Raw genomic sequence first — 22,448 nt, forward strand, 5'->3', positions numbered from 1 at the left:
AACCCATCACCTCTGACTCTTTGAATTACAAACCAGCCTGCTACTTTGTTATTGGCCAAAACTCTTTGGAAGCCCACTTATTAGCCTTATGCTGGCTGCGTGGAAATTAATCAGACTTCAAGAGCCTCACTGCTCTAAGAAGTAGAATTATGTAGTGAGGAAACAATGTATATTTGCTTGCTAGTGACCTTGTGCAGAGTGCTGCAGCTGAGCCCTGGTTTCTGATCTCTGAGATGGGGGTAAAGGGCCACCCTGAAGAGTGGTCAGAAGGAAGTAAACCTATATGCAAAAGTCCTGGCACAACGGGTAGCTGAGGGTCATCACTCAGTAGTGTTAGCTAGCACTCTTCCATCCTTCACCTCACCAGGTATTTCTGAGCCCAGTGAACACAGAATTAAGCTCAGGTCTGGGTCTGTGATAATGAACCAGGGGGACAGGCTGTGGCGTGGCCTAACTATCTTCCACGACATCAAGCATAAAGCCAAGAAATACGTTCCAAAGTCCCACAGGACTCCCCTTCTCCCTTCCTTTAGTGGCCTGTCTCAGGTACTATTTCGCCGTGTGAAGTTAAAACTTGTCCTAGAACTACATCCTTGAGATTCCAAATCAAAAAGGCCTTCAGTCTGGAATTCTGGAGTCTACTAAAAAGGTCTTCCTACTCCCTCTCCTAAGCCATAGCTACATCCTGAGAGATACTATGAGCTAGAAGGTGATGCACACTACAGATTCGACACTGACTCCTCCCAGCCTTCATCTCTCCAGATCCCATTCTTTGACACCCCCCACCCCCACCCTGTGTTGTAGGAGGCCTGCCCTGTGGCCCGCACTCTTTCCGACTCCTGGAGTTTAATGTTTGCAGAGGCCTCTTTTGTTCAAAGAGAGATCTCCACAGGAAGGGGCGCTCCTAAACCAGATGAGGATTTACACAGCCTGAAATCTCTAATACCTACCTGGCCAGATAGGTAAAGTAAATGAATTAAGAAGGTGGGCGTTATTCAATGGAGAGTGGTGGGGGCTGTGGTGAACCCATCCCCATCGGGAGCTCCCGGGTGGGGATGGGCATACAGGCCACCTCCCAGAAAAACCCTAACTCTGGGTGGAGGCGAGGAGGACAGGGTCAAGGGGAGCGACAGAGCCGTGTGGTCTGCCGATGGGAAACCCGTTTACTTATACAAATGTCAGGGGCACTTCAGTTTTGCCCATTGCAGCCATCCGACCTGTTTCCTGCGCTTCCTTCTACTCTCTGCAACTCAGGCTCGTGTTCTTTTATCTATCTACCCTCTTTTCCCGGGCGTCACAAGCATTCCACCCAGCCACCCGCCCTGGGCGCTTCCGAGAGCTGCAGAGGAACAGCTGATGAGATGCTCTCTGACGTAGACCCACTCTACCCCCTGGGAACCCCGAGCTGACTGAGGAAAGGGACCAAAGCCTGAGGGAAGAGACAAAGTCCCCACTCTAACTGGAAAAACAGGGCCTGACCCTCAGGAGCTCCCGGGGAGGGATGGGCGGACGTACGGACACCTCCCAGAAAACCCTAACTCCGGGTGGGTTAAAGGGGGCAAGGAGGACAGGGTCAAGGTAAACGACAGAGCCGGGTGGTCTCCGGATGGGAAACCCTAGTCGTTTAGGCACCTCTCCGCTCAAGTCACTCCCAAACCCGACAATTCTGGGGAGGGGCGCTGAGGACAGGGAGCGTCTTCTACGCAAATCGCTTTGTCTCCGCGACCTAGGTCCGCCGCGCGCGCAGCTGCCGTTGTCACTGCGCTTCCCCGCCCCCGCTCCTGGATGCCCCCCTTCCCTCTCTCCACCAGACCCGGAGCAGGAGCTCCGCCCCCAACGCGCCGCCCCATCCCCGGCGCCTTAAAACCCGGTGCACACCGCCCAGCCGCGCCCCGTCTGGCGCACCTCTTCTCTCTCTATCGTCAGCCGCAGCCGCTCTCCCGGCCCTGGTCCCGGCACCATGAGCTTCGGCTCGGAGCACTACCTGTGCGCCTCCTCCTCCTACCGCAAGGTGTTTGGAGATGGCTCTCGCCTGTCCTCGCGCCTCTCCAGCGCCGGTGGCGCGGGTAGCTTCCGCTCGCAGTCGCTGTCCCGCTGCAATGTGACCTCCTCGGCCGCCTGCTCCTCGGCCTCGTCACTTGGCCTGGGCCTGGCCTACCGCCGGCCCCCGGCGTCCGACGGGCTGGACCTGAGTCAGGCGGCGGCGCGCACCAACGAGTACAAGATCATCCGCACCAATGAGAAGGAGCAGCTGCAGGGCCTCAACGACCGCTTCGCAGTATTCATCGAGAAGGTGCACCAGCTGGAGACGCAGAACCGCGCGCTCGAGGCCGAGCTGGCCGCGCTGCGGCAGCGCCACGCCGAACCGTCGCGCGTCGGCGAGCTCTTCCAGCGCGAGCTGCGCGACCTGCGCGCGCAGCTGGAGGAAGCGAGCTCGGCGCGCGCGCAGGCCCTGCTCGAGCGCGACGGTCTGGCCGAGGAGGTGCAGCGGCTTCGGGCGCGCTGCGAGGAGGAAAGCCGAGGGCGCGAAGGCGCCGAGCGCGCCCTGAAGGCGCAGCAGCGCGACGTGGACGGCGCCACGCTGGCCCGCCTGGACCTGGAGAAGAAGGTGGAGTCGCTGCTGGACGAGCTGGCCTTCGTGCGCCAGGTGCACGACGAGGAGGTGGCTGAGCTGCTGGCCACGCTGCAGGCATCGTCGCAGGCCGCGGCCGAGGTAGATGTGGCTGTGGCCAAACCAGACCTGAGTTCGGCGCTGAGGGAGATCCGCGCCCAATATGAGTCCCTGGCTGCCAAGAACCTCCAGTCAGCCGAGGAGTGGTACAAGTCCAAGTTTGCCAACCTGAACGAGCAGGCAGCGCGCAGCACCGAGGCCATCCGGGCAAGCCGCGAGGAGATTCACGAATACCGGCGTCAATTGCAGGCACGCACCATCGAGATTGAGGGGCTGCGTGGGGCCAACGAGTCCTTGGAGAGGCAGATCCTGGAGCTGGAGGAGCGGCACAGTGCAGAGGTGGCTAGCTACCAGGTAAGGGCTGGAACGCTGCAAAGGGAGGGGCGCCCTGTTCTCTCCCCCACCTACCTGCGCCTTCCCACACAATTGGGGCCCTAGGAACTGAGAGGAGGGGGGAAGAACCCCAACTGGATGCACTGGCAAACAAAAAGCTCTTGACTCTACACTATTCATTCTAAAGTCCTAGTCACCCTCTTTCCTTGCCCGTCATGTCCCTGTCCGAGCCCTTTTAGAAAACACCCTTAAGCTTATGTTTTTCAGAATCCAAAAATCTAATTCATGCCTCCCTGTCCGCAAGTGGACATAAACACCCTGGTGACCTGAAGAACAGTCCCCCACCCAAAGTAGGAGTGAACCCAATGCAATTGGGTTACAGTCTCTCATGTTGGCAGTGCTGTCTCGGCTGTCTGGATTGTTTGGTTGACTTTGAAAGGCTTTCTGTGCGCCCCGGAATTGATATTTATGGAGTATGGTCTGCGCTAGAGAGAAGAATGCTGGACTGAACTGGGAAGGGTTCCGCCCAATCATTTTCTTGACTTTTGCCTTCAAAAGAGTAGAGATTGGGAGCCAAGGAGCTGGGTGATTGGGCTGGTTACTGCCCATCTCTACCCTCTTCCCCTCCCGACACACACACACACAGACACACACACACACACACAGAGACACACACACACACACACACAGTTTCCGTGTCTACCTACTGCTGATATTTCTTTAGAAAGCTTTACACCACTTAGCAAATGGGAATGGTCGGGGCGCTGTCCTCGGTGCTGATCTAGAGTTCTTTCCATCTCAGAAATGATGTTTCCCGTCTCATGTCCTAGTTATGACTCTCAAGGCAATTAACTGCTTTAGTGTGTGTGTGTGTGTGTGTGTGTGTGTGTGTGTGTGTGTTTCTTCTGCAACACCATCACATCAGTCTTGGCTACCTGCAATCAAAGGTCACCTCAGGGACAGCATCAATTTTCACTGTCATGGATGGCTTAGCACTTAGCAAAAACCACTTAATCTGCTCAGCAGCAGTGAGGTCCCACTTGAAAATTCACATCTCTTTAACAATTTTCCTTCCTCAATGCATGTGATAAATCAGAGATGGGTGATTTTATCTTTGTTATAGGCCACTTATTTTTTACATCTTTGCACGTCCTCTAAGCGCCTATGAAGGTATTGATTGGATCTTTCTTCCTTTTCTCTCCAAACAAAGGCCACTGCATCTTCAGTTTTACTATATAGGGCATTCTGGGCTTATGACCACAAAGGGTACAGAGGCAGGAGAAAAGAAAGGAATCTAAGTAGTGTGGTTCAGTTTCAAGGTCCGATCAAAACTTCATTGGGTAGGATGGTAAGAATTCAGAAATTTGCAATAATTCATTCTGGCCAAGATTGAAGTTTACATTTGATGAAATTAATAGGGTTTGGGAACATTAATAAAATAGAACCAAGAAAGGAGTAAAACCTCAGAAGTACTATTTCAGTCTACAGCTAAAGAATTATTATTGGTGTGCAGGTATTTATTGTCCATTATAAACTGCCCCATTTGCTAAAAGAAGAAAGCTTGCCTGGACCATTTGTTTTGGTTATTTGGAATTACAGTACTATTCAAGTAAATACTTCTATTCTGCTTCAAAAGCTGTAACTTGAATTTTTCACTGTGTGGCCTAGCTCCTGCATAGCCTGAATTAATCACATTTAGTTAACTGAGATTTCATGTGTTCTTCTAGAAGCCTCAAAAGATGAGCTAGGTGGTCTTCTGAAGGGCTAGCCCAGTATTTCTACAAAAAAGGCTAACTTGGGCACCTTGGGTGGCTCAGTTGGTTAAGCGACTGCCTTCTGCTCAGGTTATGATCCCAGAGTCCTGGGATCGAGTCCCATATCAGGCTCCCAGCTCAGCGGGGAGCCTGCTTCTCCCTCTGACCCTCTCCCCTCTCATGCTGTTTTTCTCTCTCTCTCTCAAATAAATAAATAAATAAAATCTTTTTAAAAAATTAAAAAAAAAAAAAAGGCTAACTTATCTACAACTACAACTTCCATCTGAATTGGGCTCTGCCATGCCCTTCGTTTGCTTGGTATAGCCTGACGTTCTAAGAGGTAGTGACAGTATTGTCTGACTTGTTTTGTTTGCTTTAAAAGGCTTTCAGTATCAGACGATAGTAGGGTCATCCAGACACAGTCTGCAGGAAACAAACAAAAACCCTACAGAAACTGCGGCATCTGCAGCTCTGCAGTGTGCCCCTGTCCGAGTTAGCCTTCAGAGCCTCAGTGGACATGCTGGTGGAATGCAAGACCAGATGAGACAATAGAAAGCTATTTCCTACCCCTTGGAACTTCAGGCCTACCCCTCACATCCTCACCTGCTGATCCTGAAGGCCTGCAGTCACAAGGGTATCCTCTGGCTGTTTTCTCTAACAGTTTTAGCAATGTTGGCCAAGATGAAAAGCCTCCTTCTCCACAGTGAGATTCAGCCATTGTTTTCTTGCCCTCTCCCCCCTCCCCTTCCACTGCAGTAATGGGAGGCTGTTCTCTTTCTTCTGCTTCAGAGATTAGTGATAGGCCCATTTTACTTTGCAAGCTTGCCACCCTCTAAGAGACAGAGGAAAGCCCCATTAAAGTCACATTTCCCCTGCCCAGAATGCTGACAGCCTATTCAAGGACAGAAAGCTTATTACATTTTTGAAAGGGTAAAGAATGATTCAAGGTGACATAGTAAGTACACAATGATATATGAGAGAGTCCAAATCAGGCGACAGGAGAAATTATGAAGAGCTAGGGCCATTGTCTTCAAAAGCCAAATGTAGCCACCCTCTATAGCTGAACACTTTTCCATTTCTGACCCAGGGTGAATCTGGTTCCTGCATAGCTGCTTTACCACCATTAGAGGCCCTGTTCTAGCAAAGACGCCTAAGGGTATTTTTGCAGGATACTGGAGGCCCTGGCCCTGTACTATGGTCAGTCTTGGAAAACCAAAGCTTTCCTTGCAAGACCTTGCTGAACAATCAAGCTCACCGTTAGTTAATGTTCCCCAGGGAGAGGAGCCAAGTCTGCCCTCTTCCCTCCAGTATGAGATTGGAATACAACCGAATGAAAGAGCAAAAAGGGGCTGGCCCCTTGGAGACTGGGGGGGTGACAGTAGCCGCATATAAATGTATGGCTTGATAGATTTATGTCTGAAACTAGAATTCAAGAAGAAACTACATTCGGTCCTTTTTTCTTTTTAACTCTTCCATGTGTTCTTAGTTTTGCTTTTGCCCCTCCCTGTCTCATTGTATTACTGTCACCAAGGCCACCTTGATAACTCCTCTACAGAAATAAACTGAAACTTGTAGTTCCTAGACCCATTGATCCACCAAGATCACTCAGGAGCTTAACAAAAAAAAATTCTCAGGCCTACTCCCAAAGATTTGAACTCAGTAGTTCACAGGAGCGGCCCAGCAAAATGCATTTTCAGTAAAAGTGCTGCATCCTATTGTTCCCGGGCTGATTTGGGGTACACTAACCTAAACTACATTTCACAATATAAACCAGCTCATATAATGCAAGATTTTAAAATATGGTAGGGAAAAAGAAAGGAAGGAAGCAGGCAAGCAAAGACGGTAGGGAGAATAAGGCATATGGGTGGTCCACATATAAACATCCTCCCTCCTTGCCCAGTAATTCTGGAGGAGCTCTTTCAGACTGTGCTGCGCTCACTACTTCTGCTCACCTGGCTGAGGGCTCCCAGAAGTGATGAAATCCATAGCACTGTCTGTGGTTCCTTTTCTCCACTGCAGATGCTTGGGTGGCCTGGTCTTTCTCTTATTCCTGGCCTGCATCCTCCCAGCCCTTGGGAAGATGCTCAGCACTTATCTTAGCTACTACTCCAGGAGAGACCCCAGCTGGAACTGGGAGTGCCTCTGCCATTCCCTCAGGCTAAGCCAGCAGCAGCTGCATGGTTGGGGGAGGGGGTAGACTGCAGCGCTCTGCTCAGATTTCCAGCTGGAGGCCATCTTTGGCAGGGCTTTTGAAGGGCAGTGCGAGACAGTCTGGTGTGGGCTGAAGAGAGCACAAACAAAGGGACTAGACGTAGAAGAGCAATGGTCAGCAGTCAGCCCAGTTCCTTTTGAAAGGAGCAGAGTCATGCTTATTGTCTACTCTGATCCATAAAACAGACATGTGAACTGTGTAACATACAAACTCAAGGAAATCTCTTCTATCTAGAACTCAGCTCCCAACAACCTTTTAGTCAGCAAACACAGCTCTGAAACAAAAATATTGTTTTAAAAAGGACCTTATTAACCTGCTGATGAGACAAAACGTCCATGTCCAAATCACATATTGGGAAGTTGACCCCTCTGATGCCCCTAACTTATTCATTCTTACTTTACATGATTCTAAAGCACTTTGTCTTTTGAATTTTAAGCATGCTGCAAGATAGAGAAGAGGGACCAATGGAATCAGGCATCATCGAGAACCAGTAGCATTAGTTCAACTTTCAGAACAAAGAAAACCAATAAGTAGCAAGCACTAATGCAAACACTACTCTTTGGGGCCATTTAGGGTAGAAATAAACAGTCTGATATACCTCCGTTGACCTAAAAGATAAAGGACGTCATAGAATTATAGAAAAATAATTGATCATTATCATAACCTGTAGTTGCTAAGAAAGGTTGCATTATGTTTATGTCCTAATTAAGAATGGTACACCCCCCGTGGGGCACCTGGCTGGCTCAGTCGGAGGAGTGTGCTGCTCTTGATCTCAGGGTCCTGAGTTTGAGCCCCACGTTGGATGTAGAGATTACTTCAATAAATAAATATTTTTTAAAAATGGTACAAGCCCCTTTAGAAAGGTTTTTTAATTCAAGATCATTATTTTAAAAAAATCTGGTACTTTAAGGAATATGCCTTCAACTATCTAATATTAACATTTTATTATACATTGCTTTCCTTAGTAATCCAAGGGGTTGTAGGGAGGGCTCATGATTAATTTGTCCATATGATTAAAAAGGACATAGAGTCACATGGTATGACTCTATAACAATAATTTACTGCACAACTTCTATGTGACAAGTGCTGTTTTAATGCCTGTTATCTAATTTAACAGATAATGGATTCATATAATAATGTGAGGTGCCTTAAATTGGAATCCTAACTTGAGGATCTCAGAACACCTCAGAAAAGAATAAATATTATAATTTTCCATATGTAGAAATGGAAATTTTGAAGAAACTAAAATATAGAAAACTGACTGTGGTGTGTTGGATATTTGAGGCAGGGCAAGAAATGCAACCCAAAGATCCTGATGAAATCCTCCTCTTTTCCTCCGATTTCATTTCTCCTGTCCTTTGCATACTGAGAAATCTTCCTCCCCTTTTCCCTTTCCCCTTTACCACAGTAATATTGCTTCTCTTACCCCAGTGCCTCACCAGCAGACTTGCTTGTAGGTTAGTTTAACCTCAAGTAACAACCATCAAGTTAAATGTTTGGTAGAAATCATTTTAAGCCCTAATGATCTCCTAACACACTTTGGAATATTTCCATCACTGTCCATGTAATATGTATTTTCCCCACTGCTTGTCATTCCTTGCTCTGTACCCATCAGTTAATTGAGTCTCTCCTTTGCGGCATTCCCGTCAATATTTATAGAACAGGTAGGAGGTATGAATTTTCATTCTTTCTGCAGATGCTCTTGATTTAGAATTTTGCACATCCCCCACCCCTGATGTTATCAGCGCTGCTTTCCACCATCACTTCATCATCCCCACACGGGAAGTTACAAGGGCCCCTCACCACTTACTTCTTGAGGTTTCTGATGTTCATCTGCATCACTGTTTCACAAAAGTTCTCTCAATTGCTGTGTTCTTCATGTCGACAGACTTGCAACTATATTATATGGGTTATTTGCTCACATCTTTTCAGGTCAGAGGAAAAGAAGTGCTCACGTAGCACCGTTCATTCATTTAACGATTACTCACGGAGCATCTACAGTGTGCATTGTGCTAGGCTCTGGGCTTCCAGGGGTTAGCCAAACAGAATCAGCCCCCGTTTCCATGTAAATTACATTCTAGAGCAGGAGTTCTCTGACAAGAGTGACTTGCCTTCCGGGGGACATTGAGCAATGTCTGGGGACATTGTTGGTTATCACCACTGGGAGGGAGGGTGCGTGCTACTAGTGGGTAGAGGTCAGGGATGCTGCTAAACATCCTACAATTCACAGAACAACCCCCACTGCAAAGAATTATCCAGCCCCAAATGTCAACAGTGCCTAGGTGGAAAAACCATGAGATAGAGGAAGGTGACAGAAAATAAACTAGTAAAGTAATAAAAGAATGAGAAAATTTCAGATAATGATAAGAGGTAAGAACAGAGCGGCCACTTTCAAGTGTGTGCTTTCTTCTAATTTGTCCTCCCGCTGGAGGTGCTCTTTTCTCATTTGCACAAAGCCCCTTCACGGGCCACTGTCCTGGCTTGAGGTACACTAGTATGCTAGATCCGTGTGGAAAGGGTACTTAAATTGGACACAAAGGAAGACTGAGTACAGGGCATTTGAACTGAATCTTCGATGACTCAGAGTCGGCCACAGAAGACCCACTACAGAACATTCCAGAGGAAATAGCTAGCCTAAAGGGCCTGGGGCAGCAATGAATTTAGATAGTTTAAGGAGCAAAAGAGAAAGCCAGAGTAGCTGAAACATTTCAAGCAAGAGGAATAGTTTAGGCCATGCTGAGGAGTTTGGACTTGATTGTAAAGCTGTTAGAGGGTTTCAAGCAGGTGAGCAACTGGATCTGCTGTGTTTTTAAAAGACCCTCTGGGGGCACCTGGGTGGCTCATTCGGTTAAGCTTCGGACTCTAGGTTTCGGCTCAGGTCGTGATCTCATGGGTCATGGAATCAAGCCGGAGTCAGGCTCTGCGCTCAGTGGGAAGCCTGCTTGAAGATTCTTTCCCTCTGTTCCTCCACGTGAACACTACCCACCCCCCCCCCCCCGGCACCGAGTGTGCGTACACACGCTCTCTCTCTCTCAAATAAATAAATTTTTTTAAAAAAGTTTAAAAGACCCTCTGGCTATTCAAGAATCAAAAATTTAAAACTATTTTTTGGGCACCCGGGTGGCGCAGTTGGTTAAGCCTCAGACTCTTGGTTTCTGCTCAGGTGGTGATCTCAGTCAGGGTCATGTGATCGAGCCCTGCATTGAGCTCTGCAAGGAGTCTGCTTTGAGTTTCTCTCTCCCTCTCCCCTCCCCCTCCTGCTTGTGCTTTCTCTCTCTCTCTTTCTCTCTCAAATAAATAAATCTTAAGAAAAATTTTAAGCTATTTTTCTTCTGTGTCTGGGTTTGCACCTGAAAGAATTTGGAATAAAACTGTTATATGGACCTAGTTTCTTTTTTCTTTTTATTTTGTAAAAAGATTTGATTTATTTATTTGGGGGAGAGAGAGAGAGAGAGAGAGCAAGCTTAAGTGGGGGGAGGGGCAGAGGGAGAGAAGCCCAAGCAGACCCTACAGTGAGTGTGGAGCCCAGCGCAGGGCTCGATCTCACGACACCCAGATCATGACCTGAGCCGAAATCAAGAGCCCAACCGACTGAGCCACCTAGGTGCCCCCTAGTTTCTTTCTTAAAAATATAATTTCAATCTGCCATTTGGATTTAAAAAATTCCATGGAGTATTTCTGCTTCCTCCTTATCCATTACATAAGATGCTTTCAGTAAGGTGACTGAGTAGCAGACTTTGAGGAAACCATCAAGAAGAATGGAGGCAGAGAGACTTGCTGTCCTCTCTGTGCTTTTTACAGTTGGAATTTTCTGAGTCTAAGCTCCTAACCTGAGGCTTTGGGTTTTGGCAAGGACATGTAACAACTGAATTATTCAGCAGGAATACAACAAGCAAGGGACGGATGAGAAGTAAGGTGTTTTGTTTTGTTTTTTTTAAGTTTTTACTTAAATTCCAGTCAGTTAATATACAATGTGGTATCAGTTTCAGGTATAAGTTTAACAAGAGAGAGAGAGAAAATATCTCCCTGGTGTGCATTCAAGAACCATGTGCCACACAGTAGAAGTTCCCAACCCTTACCATGCATCCAAATCTCCTGGGGACCTTATGAAACAATGCAGATTCTGGGACCCCACCCCAGAACAAATGAATCAGAATCTGGGGTCGGGGACAGGCCTGGATTTTTAATGTGTAGTCAGGGTTGAGAGTCCTTGCTTTGTGGAAATCTCACTGAATTTCACCTGGTTCAAATATGTTGGATATGTCACTTTTCAGGATAGCATTGGGCAGCTGGAGAATGATCTGAGGAACACCAAGAGTGAGATGGCGCGCCACCTTCGGGAATACCAGGACTTGCTCAATGTCAAAATGGCTCTTGATATTGAGATAGCAGCTTACAGGTATTTCAAAGGGCATGCTCACCCTCACCCACGCAGATCCGGGCACCTGGGGCATAGCTACCCAAATAAGTGGATAAGTGGTTTTATAGTCTCTCTGATTTCTGATGCGCGAGAAGGGCTGAGGAAAGTCATCCCCGGCCCTTCCAGGAGAGCTGACTCCTCTGTCCCTCAGCTTCTTTATATCCCAACTCCACCTTACTAGTCCTGGGGTAGTCTACCTACCTCTGCTAGGATTGAAGGAGATAACCCGAGTATGCAGAGGTTGAACTAAAACCCATCAGACTCTAACTTTTAAAAATAGGGCTTGTACAACATAGAATGTCCTAATAGGTGAGGTATCCCTCTGAATTTCTACTCAATGTTCAAGTGAATATTTACCTTTAAAAAAGGTGATAACAGTAGCTACTATTTTTTGAATGGCTACTATGTGCCAGGCACTCTAGTAGATACTGTATTTAAATTCTCTAGGTATCCGGTCATATTATTTCCATTTTGCAGAGGAGGAGACTTGAACCACAGACTGACTGTGTAACTTGTTCTGAGTCACAGTGCTGGTAAAGGGAAGAGCTCAGCTTCAATCCAGATCTGAGAATTTTTTTTTCTTTTACACTATGTATACTTCTTCAAAACAAAACTCTAAGAGTATTTGATAGTGTCTTGAGTTTCTGATTTTAAAGAAAAGATGATAAAAATTATTAGAGATAAGAGAAACAAGGCACTGGGGCCACTCTTATGACGCTGGTTAGGCTAGGCTGAGAAAAAGTCCGGTATCTGAAACAGTTGCACTCACTGGTTTTTGAAGTTGCTGGTTCCATTCCCTTTGTACTCCTCTACGTTGAAAAAGTACAAATCTCAAGTTCAGGCTGAATGAGGTAGCTCCTTCCTCCTCTGTGGACTTCTCACCTCCTTATCCCTGTTGCACTTAAGGGTTTAATTAGTAAGATTACTTCTCCCTAGAGCTTTGTAGACTCTTAAGTGCTAAAAATGGGTGTGGATGAGGCCAAGGGGAATTGTACAAAAATTCCTTTTTGAACATATTTGTGAATAGGATAGGTTTCCCTTTGACAGTGCTTTAAACACAGCTGATGTGTGAGTGTACGTGAGCATGCGTGTATGTGCACGTGTGTATGCATGTGCTAGATAAACTCCAAGTCTTTGAACCTTGGAAGTCAATATTTATTGGTCTCAACCTCACAAAGAAACTGCAGAGTCTTATGGTATCTTTCTAAAATGAATAGCAGCTGGAGCGTTAAGTTCTTTTTTAAAAAAAGTTACAAGTTGACTTCCTAAGACGTTTTCTCTGTTGGATTTACAGGAAACTACTGGAAGGCGAGGAGACACGTTTTAGCACCAGTGGATTAAGCATTTCAGGGCTGAATCCACCCCCCAATCCAGCTTATCTGCTCCCACCTAGAATCCTCAGTTCTACAACCTCCAAAGTCTCATCCACTGGGCTGTCTCTTAAGAAAGAGGAGGAGGGGGAGGAGGCTTCTAAGGCAGCCTCAAAGAAAACCTCCCAGATAGGGGAAAGTTTTGAAGAAATACTGGAGGAGACAGTAATATCTACTAAGAAAACCGAGAAATCAATTATAGAAGAAAGCACCACTTCAAGCCAAAAAATATAATTCTGTTGCTTAAAAAAAAAAAAAAAAGTTAATGCTTAAGAGGGGATAATATGCATTTGACTTGTTAAAGAGCCTATTCCTGAACCAAAACACCTGTCACCACTGTAAAATGTCTTCAAGTCTTCAGTCTTCTATTTAGCATTGAATACTTCACTTTCTCTAATAAGAAAACCACCCCTTAGGTTGGAGCAAAGTGCAGTCCTAGAGCAAATCACAGAGGAGTTATCTAAGAACTCAGCTTTCTCACCTAAAGCTCAGGCTTCACAGCATTAGATGATTCAGGTACAGAGGAAGTACAAACTAAGGTGCTAAATCTGTGATCATCGTCATTTGCTGTGAATTGAAATTAAAACTTATATTCGCTCACTATACCCAGACATCATCCAGCTATGTAGTCTCATTCTAGGTACCGAAAACATAAGATCACTGCCAAAGATAAACCAATGGTTCGCATCCGGCACCACTCCGACAAAACTGTTTCACCAGTGATGGGTGTTTGTTTAACACCATTTCCTCCCACCCCTCGCAATTCCATCTATCCTATTCTTCCATTCAGGAAAAAAAAAAAGGCTAGTGTAGTATTCTTCCCCCTTAAACACAGTTAGGTTCTTCTCAAAAGAACTTACCCCCTTTAGCTCTCTTTGTTCAATGGGTAAAATTAGATGCATGTTGACCATTTCTGTGATTCGTGTAATGACTTCTCCCTGCCCATTCCATGCCCTTCCAATTCTGTAAGTAAAGAAAAATGGCAGTGATGAGTTTTAAGGGTTGTCCCCAACAAATAATGAAAAGAGTCCCTAGATTTTAGGCTTTCAGCTTATTCAAATCCATTTAATTAGGGGGGGAAAAAGTATTAAGAATGTAGTTTGTTCACTTTAACTTTAGAAACACGGTCATAGTGTCCCAAGCTGTGATTAAGCTGACCTTAGATTTAGTAGTAGAAGCTAGAAGAGGGGTGAGTATTTGTGTGAATGGAAAAAGCCAAGGTCTCATTGATCTGTGTGAGTTCGTTTGTGGTGATCTAGAATTAGCTGTTTCATGCCCTTACGCTTAGAACCCACAGAGCCCCTTTCCCACTGTCTCGGTCCTAAAGAGGCCTTGCTTTCACTCTCCTCTGCCTTTTAAGAGTGCTAAGCATAATTATGTTATCACCAGGACACAATGCTACTGCCCAAAAGTAAAAGTAATTGCCTCTGGTCAATCAACACCACCAGCAAACATAAAAAATCTTTCTCGTTTCTAAAAGAGCCCGGCCCCACGGTTTTCCCATTGCTGCATGCTTGGTGGGGTCTCCTTTCCCTACTGGGGAGGCAGCGCTGCTCGGCGTGGGGAAGGGCACCCGTGCTCCTACTCATGCGCAAGTACACTCTGGAGAGTCCGCTTTTTCATCTGCCCAACCGTGTTAGCAGCCGCATCGCCCTGTCTTCCACATGTGCCAAGTTTGATGTAGGGCTAATTCTTTCCTGCAGTCCCTTCCCGCAGACCTAAAGAGTTGCTGTGTCTCTGTCACACACCTCCATTGCAAGTGCTGTTGTGACAGGTCGTGATGCTTTTACTGGACTTTCTTATCCTAGGACCTGCTTCAGTGGTTCGAGGAATTGGAAAGATACTTTCTCTTCTTCCTTTCCCTCACTCCATCCCTGTCTTTACTCCCCACACTTACTGTAACACATTAGTAAGATAAGAATTAAAAGTCACACGAATCCCACCAACATAACTTGTGTTCTGTGGTTTTTGCTGCCTCAGTTGAGAAAAGTGCCGTTTTGGGGGCGCCTGGCTGGTTTAGTTGGTAGAGCATGTGACTCAATCTCAGGGTTGCGAGTTCAAGCCCTATGTTGGGCCTAAAGCTTACTTAAAAGACAGAGAGGGGCGCCTGGGTGGCTCTGTCGGTTAAGCATCTGCCTTTGACTCGGGTCATGATCTTGGGGTCCTGAGATCGAGCCCCATGATGGGCTCCCTGCTCAGCGGGGAGTCTGCTTCTCCCTCTCCCTCTGCCCCTCCCCCGTTCATGCTCGCTCTCTCAAATAAATAAAATCTTTAAAAGAGAGAGAGAAGCACTGTTTTGGTTTAGTGAGACAGCTGTACCCCAAATAATTTGGGAGTTGCATATTCTCTGCTCCTTGCATCCACATTTAGAGTTTTTTTTTTCCCCCCTTGCCAAGGCTTTGGAGGTATATAGTCTGCATGTGTTTATACTGTCTGAAACACATAATGCATTAAGTGGACAGTTTATGGCAGGGAGTAGAGAAATCAAATCAAACAAATGATGCAAGACAACATATTCTGTGCCTGGATAATGACTGAACTAGCTTAACTTGAACATTTCCGAGAATGAAGTGGCAGAACGCATATGATAAAAGGCAGTTCAAAACAGAATCTTTTCTCTTTTTTTGAAGATGGGGTTATACTTCTGCAGAACCCATATGTTTAAGTAGAACATAGGCAGCAGTAATAGAATTTTCCTTTACTGTAATGATTCTTAACCCTTTATGGATTACAGACACCTTGGAGAAAACTATGGACACTTTTTCCAGAAAAAATACACACACAAAACTTTGTACATACCAGGGAGCTTGGAGTCCCGTGTTGAACCATCTACCTCTGGTGCCCAGAAGTCCATGGCCTCCAAGTTGGGATTCCCTAATGCCATGTCAGGTTCCAGGATGGAGACCAAATGAGGGGAATACACTGATGCTGGTATGAAGCTGGAGCTTGCTGAATCCTGAATGAGATTGTCATTCTCAGTGCATCTGGTTAAGAGCGCTCGCATGACACACAAAGATACATTCATCGTACTGCTTGGGAAAGAGATATTAGTCCCACATCAACAATGAGAGTTTTATAACAATTAAACAACTTTTAGGACCTATTAAGGAACAATAATAATCTCATCAATACAGGGGTTTGCAATACAGATATTGGTTGCCCCTTCCAACCATACCATTTTGTTAATGGATCCTTCTGGATGCAAAACTGCCATCCTTTTATTACATTTATATAATTCCTAGCTCTAAGTTGTATCTCCTATTTTCACTGAGTTGCCACTAACTTCTGTGAGCTCATTTATAAAGAATTAAAAGCATCTTATGGAGTTGATACTTATTAAATCAGGACAATTACAGTAACAAGGAAACATAGTGTTCAGAATCATAAGGCATGTAGTGTTCAGAATCATAAGGAGGAGAAGGGAAGGGGAAGCAAGCAACAGCAACTGTTAATGACAGAACAGGACAACACAGTGAGTCTGAGACTGCGGGGAAGCCTGTCCACAAAGCACATGAGTGATAACTGATACCACTTCCAGATTCATTAGACATTGAGATCCCCTGCATCCTGAGACTCATAACAGCTTACATTTATTCAGTACCTGCCTACCATGTGTGAGACACTGTAGTAGGTAGAAAACAGAATTATTTCATTTAAACCTCACAACCACTCTTTAGGTAGTATTTAGGAATGACAGGGTTAAAACCCTTGTCTAATGTCACAGGATAACAGAGCCGGGATTTGAACCTTGGTCTTCAGACTGCAGTGCTCGCTTCTCTTTCCTATATTGCCTCTATACATAAAAGAAAGTTCTCTCACTTGAGGGAGTAAAAAATCTTTATTTTTATCGCCTTCTTCCCCCCTTCCTCACTGGGTTTTACTTAAGGTTTTTCTGCCCCAGAAACCTTTGACAACACCAAGTCCCACAGGCAAACTGCTACACTTCGCAGACCTCCTGAATCTATTAGCTTCCTGCATTGCAGTAAGTTCGTGACAGCTCAAAACTGGGTTCTGAGCCCAGCTGAGTCACCTCCTACTAAAAACTAAATAGAACTGGGTGCTATTACCTAATTTTTTAAAAGGAGTTTTAAAAAATAATTTTGCAAAGGAACTCTGTAGCTCAGTATCAAAGGGCCTGGAAATGAGGGGCTATTACAGAAGGGACAATTCCTCAAGAGGTAATAAATCCAGGATAGTTAGAATTCATTTTACTGTACTGGCTAAAGAGGGGGGCAAGATTTGAGCAATTGTCTGGGAACCAGAGTCCAAATTTTAGCTCCAGACACAATGCAAGTCACATCTAGTCCTGCAGATAAACTTCTAGAACTTACTTATGAACACAAGCAGGGAGTCCAGAATCACCATTCATGACTCCAGAGGCAAATATGAAATAGTTTTTAAAATGTATTTAAAAATTCATTGGGCAGTGCCTGAGCGCAGTTGGTTGGGCGTCTGACTCCTGGTTTCGGCTCAGGTCATGGTCTCAGAGTCTTGAGATTGAGCCCCGTGTTGGGCTCCGCACTTAGGGCGTGGAGTCGGCTTGAGACTTTCCCTCTCCCTCTGCCCCTCCCCCTTGTGCACGCGCACTCTCTCTCTCTAAAATAAATAAATAAGTCTTTAAAAAAAAATTCACTGGAACAGAAAGCAGATTGGGAGTTGCCAGGGCTAAAGAGAGGGGGCAACAGGAGGTAACTATTCAGTGGGTTTGGGGTTTTATTTTGGACTGATGGCAATGTTTTGGAAATAGAGGTGGTAGCTACACAGCACCGTGAACATGCTAAATGCCACTGAATTGTTCACTTTAAAATGACTAATTTTATATCATGTAAATTTCACCTCAATTTAAAAAATCCACTGATAGAGAATTTATGGAACTATCAGAAAAATATAATTACAAAGCCTACTATACCGTCTGCTCCAGCTGAGACCATTACGTACAGCCACCCTGGGTCAATCTCAGTTAGAAGGAATTCCATTAAGACAACATAAGCCAGATCTAATAAGAGTATTGATTCCAAAACGGAGCCTAGAGAACAAGCCAGAAATGTCTGGATGTAAACAAAAGAAAGAATAGCTAGAAATGTTGCTTACTTATGAGCACCCATCATTGATTTCCAGTTGAGATTATTTTTATTATTATATCATCAGAAATCTCTAAGGTCCTGAAAAACATCTAAATCATAAGAATACATTCTTTCCCCCTTAGAACCAAAGAAGCTGGTGTGCCTGAATGCACGGTAACTTAAAATGGAAATAACTGAGGGGGGCTTTGTAGGATCTTAAAATAGAGCTCATATGTAAAATTTTATTTTTCTTTATAGAATATACACCACTACTGGCTTTGCTGCATGTTCAAATTTAATGTACATTTTAGATTTGTCATCATGCCTTTGCTATTTTCAAATATCTCATATGGATATGCCATTTATAAAAGGGGTACATGCTCCTCAATCCAGCCAAACAAAGGGTGATTTTTATTAAATTACCATCCCCTGCTGCAAATCCTCAAAAGATGAAATAAACAGTTACTATGTAGATCAAATGGCTTCTCTCCTCCTCTATTGATCTTTTAGATGCTTTGATTGAGCTCATGTTTTTATGTTCCACAAGCTTACTAGGCGGGGGTTGTGAGCAGCTAAAATTTATAAATTCTTTCTTACAATCCCTTGAAACACACAGACACACAGACACATACCCCAGGATTGTAATAAGACACAGTGAGTCACACTGCAGATTAATTTAAAGATTTATGTTTCCACAATTCTTCAGTGATTAAAATGAAATAGAGAAATAAAATGAAATGAAAAAGAGCAAGCTCAGGATACAAAGAAAAATGAAGTTTGACCTTGGAGGGGTCTCTAGGCCCCCTTCCTCATCGATTAATTACTGTGGATCACCCATGGCTACTCTCTCCCCTGGTGAGGTAAGTGGTCTCTGCTGTGTAGGTCTGAGACGCTTCATTCCAGCCCTATCATATGCTCGTATTAAAAGGGGGTATAGAATGCTAGCAGAGTGTAGCCAAAGTCATTAGCATAAGGGCTGGAGTTTTGGAATACAATCGGTAGCAGGTCTAGTTAATTGCTGATTATTGCACCAGGCAAAAAAAAAAAAAATATTTTTCCTTGGAAGTGCTCATTATATATATTTTTAAAGTAATCTCTATGCCCAATGTGGTGCTCAAATTCAAGACCCCGAGATCAAGAGTTGCATACTCTACCAACTGAGCGAGACAGGTGCCCCTAAAACAAATTTAAGGGGCGCCTTCCTGGCTTAGTCAGTAGAGCATATGACTCAGGATCATGAGTTCAAGCTCCACATTGGGCGTGGAGCCTACTTAAAAAAAACAAAACAAATTTAACTCACTTAGGTTCATCTGTTATGCTGTAAGTATGAATAAAGGAGAAACTTCTATTGCCCATGATTTCCTGGCATAAGGATACATACATGTGGCATATACAATTCCTGATGTCCTTCAGGGCTAGACAATCTTTGATCTTTACCTCAAGCCAGCCTGGAGCTCGACAAAAGAAACTCCTGGCAACTGAAATTGTCTATGGACTCACCTAGTCTGCAAAATATAAGCAGCAGAGCCAAGACTAGAGTTAGGGTGAAAGCAGAATCCAGGTCTGACTTCAGAGCCTGTGTCCCCACCCCTGTCCCGGTTATCCATAGAAGGAGGTGAAGAAAGAAAATATGCAAGAAAAGGAGACAGGAAAAATAATAAATGGTTCAACATCAATCTTTTAATATCAGTGGACCCCCTTACTCATTAGAAAGGAACTAATTCAGCAAAGTAATCTAAGAAGTGACTACATAGGGACCATATTTGAACTTGGTAGTAGGCTGTGTGCCTGAATGCTTTACATATTAATTCTCAGAACAGCTCTTTGAGTTAGGTTCCTTTGTCCCTGTTTACAGATAAGAAAAACTACAGCTCAGAGAAATTGTACATGTTTGAGATCGTATAGCTTGCAAGTAGCAAAGCTGGGAATCAAAGCCATGCAGTCTGGCTTCAAATTTCATGCCCTTAACCACTATGCAATACTGCCTCTTTGTCTCTTTTTGGAGGAAAAAAAAAAAAACATCTGTCCTGGCAATCTTTGTCTTCTTCAATCTCTAATTTAAAATATTATCTAATCAGCTTTTCTCTTGGGAAAACATTTTCTTAGAAACATCTGAAGGAAAAAAAGAATCTGTTCCCATTTAAATGAAAATAGTATCACAATAAGAACCTCTGTAAAATCACAGACACCACTAGAACAAAATCAAAATGTAGTAAAGATTAAAGCATAATATCCATTCCATGTAAGTAAATGCTTGGCAAGCTTTCAGGAGATCAATATGACATTCCATTTGCGAAATGACTATTAATCTCAATAGGTGATAAAAGATTTCATCAGTCCAGTTTTGAAGAGAGGCCAATAATCAAACTCATGTGCAGAACATACTGAAAAAGGATAAAAATGAGGACCTACTCTTTGGTCATGGCCTACTAAAGAGAACAAAAATGAACATTCAGAATCAGCATCTGCTTGAATCTTCTCTATTCGCAGAGTTTGCAACTATCAGAACTTTAAAGAAAAAACATTAAAAAATTTAAAATTAGTCACACATACATTTGATAGTCGATTACAACTTGGTTATCCTATAAGAATATTCATCTAGGATTGAATCACAGAGGACATACTTTGAGCAAGATAAATAGGACAGATAAATGGGTCAGAGGTGTTACTTTCAAGAATCCAAAGTCACTGTAGGAGAGTCTGTGTGTGTGTGTGTGTGTGTGTCTGTGCGTGTGTGGTCCGTGTGCGCAAGATCTGTGTTTGTTTGGAGTCCAGAGAAGGAATTGTCAGAGACGAGATGAGAATGTATCTGAATCAAGAGGGAAGGACAGGGGCACCTGGGTGGCTCAGTTGTTAAGCATCTGCCTTCCGCTCGGTCATGATCCCAGGGTCCTGGGATCGAGCCCCGCATAGGGCTCCCTGCTCTGCAGGAAGCCTGCTTCTCCCTCTGCCACTCCCCCTGCTTGTGTTCCCTCTCTCCCTCTCTCTGTCAAATAAATAAATAAAATCTTTTTTTAAAAAAAAAAAAGAGGGAAGGGCAATGCAGCAGAAGCAAGGGGAAGCTCAGTGAAACCCAAGGTCACAGGAAATGACTTTGGCCTATACCAGAAAGAAAAGATTGGGATGGCAATTAAGGGAGAAACCGAGAAACCTGCCAAGCACACATTCTGCCAAACTACCACTACCACAAACTATCCCACTGGGCAGCTTTGCTTAGTAGCACCTCAGGGAGGGCTTAGGCAAAAACAAAGGGACCTGGAACTATGCCAAATAAATCTATTTTTAGCCACGGAAGTTGGGCTCTCCAATCGGCACTTCATATATCTTATTCATGCAGATTTGGGTATTTAATTTCGTTTCTAATAAAAATTCCTCTGAAAAAAACTTTGACCTTATCTCATCTAAACTAAGTGCATGCTGCCGGTGACGGCAGCCAAGCTAACCCAAGGCAAGTCAGCATTTGTTCGTGTTTGTGCTTTTCCCACATCTAAGTCTTTGACCCTCTGGTTATTTGAAGACAGCTGGTCTTGTCTTACCCATAAGTTTTAGCTTCTCCAAGTTAACCATAAGCAATTGCTTAACCCTTGCCTTGTTTTTGCCCTAGGTCTCTCTCTATTCCCTATCCCATTACCCTCCCATCTCTCAGTAGTTGGGTATGCTACCCAGAACTGGACACAACATGAATTGGATATTAGAAGTATTAACTCCCTTGATCTGAAACTGTATTTCTGTTGATGAAGCCCATCATACTGATTTCAGGGGATACAGATTTGAAAGCCAATCAATCAGCATTCTTCATTTACTTTGTTTACTGCCTAGTAGCAGCAATAGGTCAAAAACAATATATGACTTAGTTCTTTGGGATTTCTGGAGGTCAAGTCTGGGGGGAGCAAAAAAAGAAAGGGTAGAGCTCTTCATGACTCTTTTTTAAAAAAATATTTTATTTATTTATTTGACAGAGAGAGTGAGAGAGCACAAGCATGGGGAGCAGCAGAGGGAGAGGGAGAAGCAGGCTCCCTGCTGAGCAGGCTCAATCCCGGGAGCAGGGAGAGCCCAATGCAGGGCTCGACCCCAGGACCCTGGAATCATGACCTGAGCCGAAGGCAGACGCTCAGCCAACTGAGCCACCCAGGCGCCCCTCTTTTTGACTCCTATAGTATTTACCAGTATCTGCCTTTTCTTAAGATTCTGAGAGCTGTGTGTAACCAACCCATAGGCTGAGTTCCTTGAAGCAAACTACCCCTTTAATTTTAATCTTGCCCACACAATATCTAACAAGTGATAAATTTTTTGTTCATTGCAGAAGTATTTATCAAATAATTACATCTAATATTCTACTTTGAAAGAATAAGTATTTTCCCATGTTACTGAGCCCCATCCTGTCTTTGTATGCCTAAGAGCTTGGGCCACACCAGATAGTTTATCCGAACAATGTGACTTATGGTGAATGCCTATTTTTGTATACCTGGGGCCCTGGGACATGCTGTATCAGTTTGACCACTGGGTGGGTGCTGGACTCTAAATGGCTGAGTCAATCAAATGGACACTGCATGACTGATTCCCATTAAAAACCCTGGACACTAAGGCTCAGGTGAGCTTCCCTGGTTGGCAACAGTTCACACACG

At 44.6% G+C, this 22,448-nt stretch overlaps 2 protein-coding genes across 2 annotated transcripts in view; one reads left to right on the forward strand and one right to left on the reverse strand.

Annotated features, from left to right (window-relative positions):
- Nucleotides 1-1,955, reverse strand: part of NT5C2 (5'-nucleotidase, cytosolic II) — a 134,816-nt gene extending 132,861 nt beyond the window's left edge. The window contains exon 1 of the mRNA XM_032423218.1: nucleotides 1,906-1,955. The gene's annotated coding sequence lies outside the window, so the exon portion shown is untranslated. The remainder of the gene's footprint in view (nucleotides 1-1,905) is intronic.
- Nucleotides 1,906-13,040, forward strand: INA (internexin neuronal intermediate filament protein alpha). The gene is made up of 3 exons (XM_032423222.1): nucleotides 1,906-3,025; nucleotides 11,245-11,369; nucleotides 12,685-13,040. The coding sequence occupies exons 1-3, from the start codon at nucleotides 1,961-1,963 to the stop codon at nucleotides 12,992-12,994; spliced, it is 1,500 nt and encodes a 499-aa protein (XP_032279113.1). The 5' UTR covers nucleotides 1,906-1,960; the 3' UTR covers nucleotides 12,995-13,040.
- Nucleotides 13,041-22,448: the final 9,408 nt, after the last annotated feature.

This window comes from Phoca vitulina, unplaced genomic scaffold (genome assembly GCF_004348235.1).
Source record: "Phoca vitulina isolate PV1807 unplaced genomic scaffold, GSC_HSeal_1.0 scaffold28, whole genome shotgun sequence".
NCBI classification, from domain to species: Eukaryota; Metazoa; Chordata; class Mammalia; order Carnivora; family Phocidae; genus Phoca; species Phoca vitulina.

What these genes read in the sequence shown, in the direction of transcription:
- INA (XM_032423222.1), top strand. Translation starts at nt 1,961, where the DNA reads ATGAGCTTCGGCTCGGAGCACTACCTGTGCGCCTCCTCCTCCTACCGC. An exon ending in CAGAGGTGGCTAGCTACCAG is followed by an intron (nt 3,026 to 11,244) that starts GTAAGGGCTGGA and finishes GTCACTTTTCAG; the next exon opens with GATAGCATTGGGCAGCTGGA. An exon ending in ATTGAGATAGCAGCTTACAG is followed by an intron (nt 11,370 to 12,684) that starts GTATTTCAAAGG and finishes TTGGATTTACAG; the next exon opens with GAAACTACTGGAAGGCGAGG.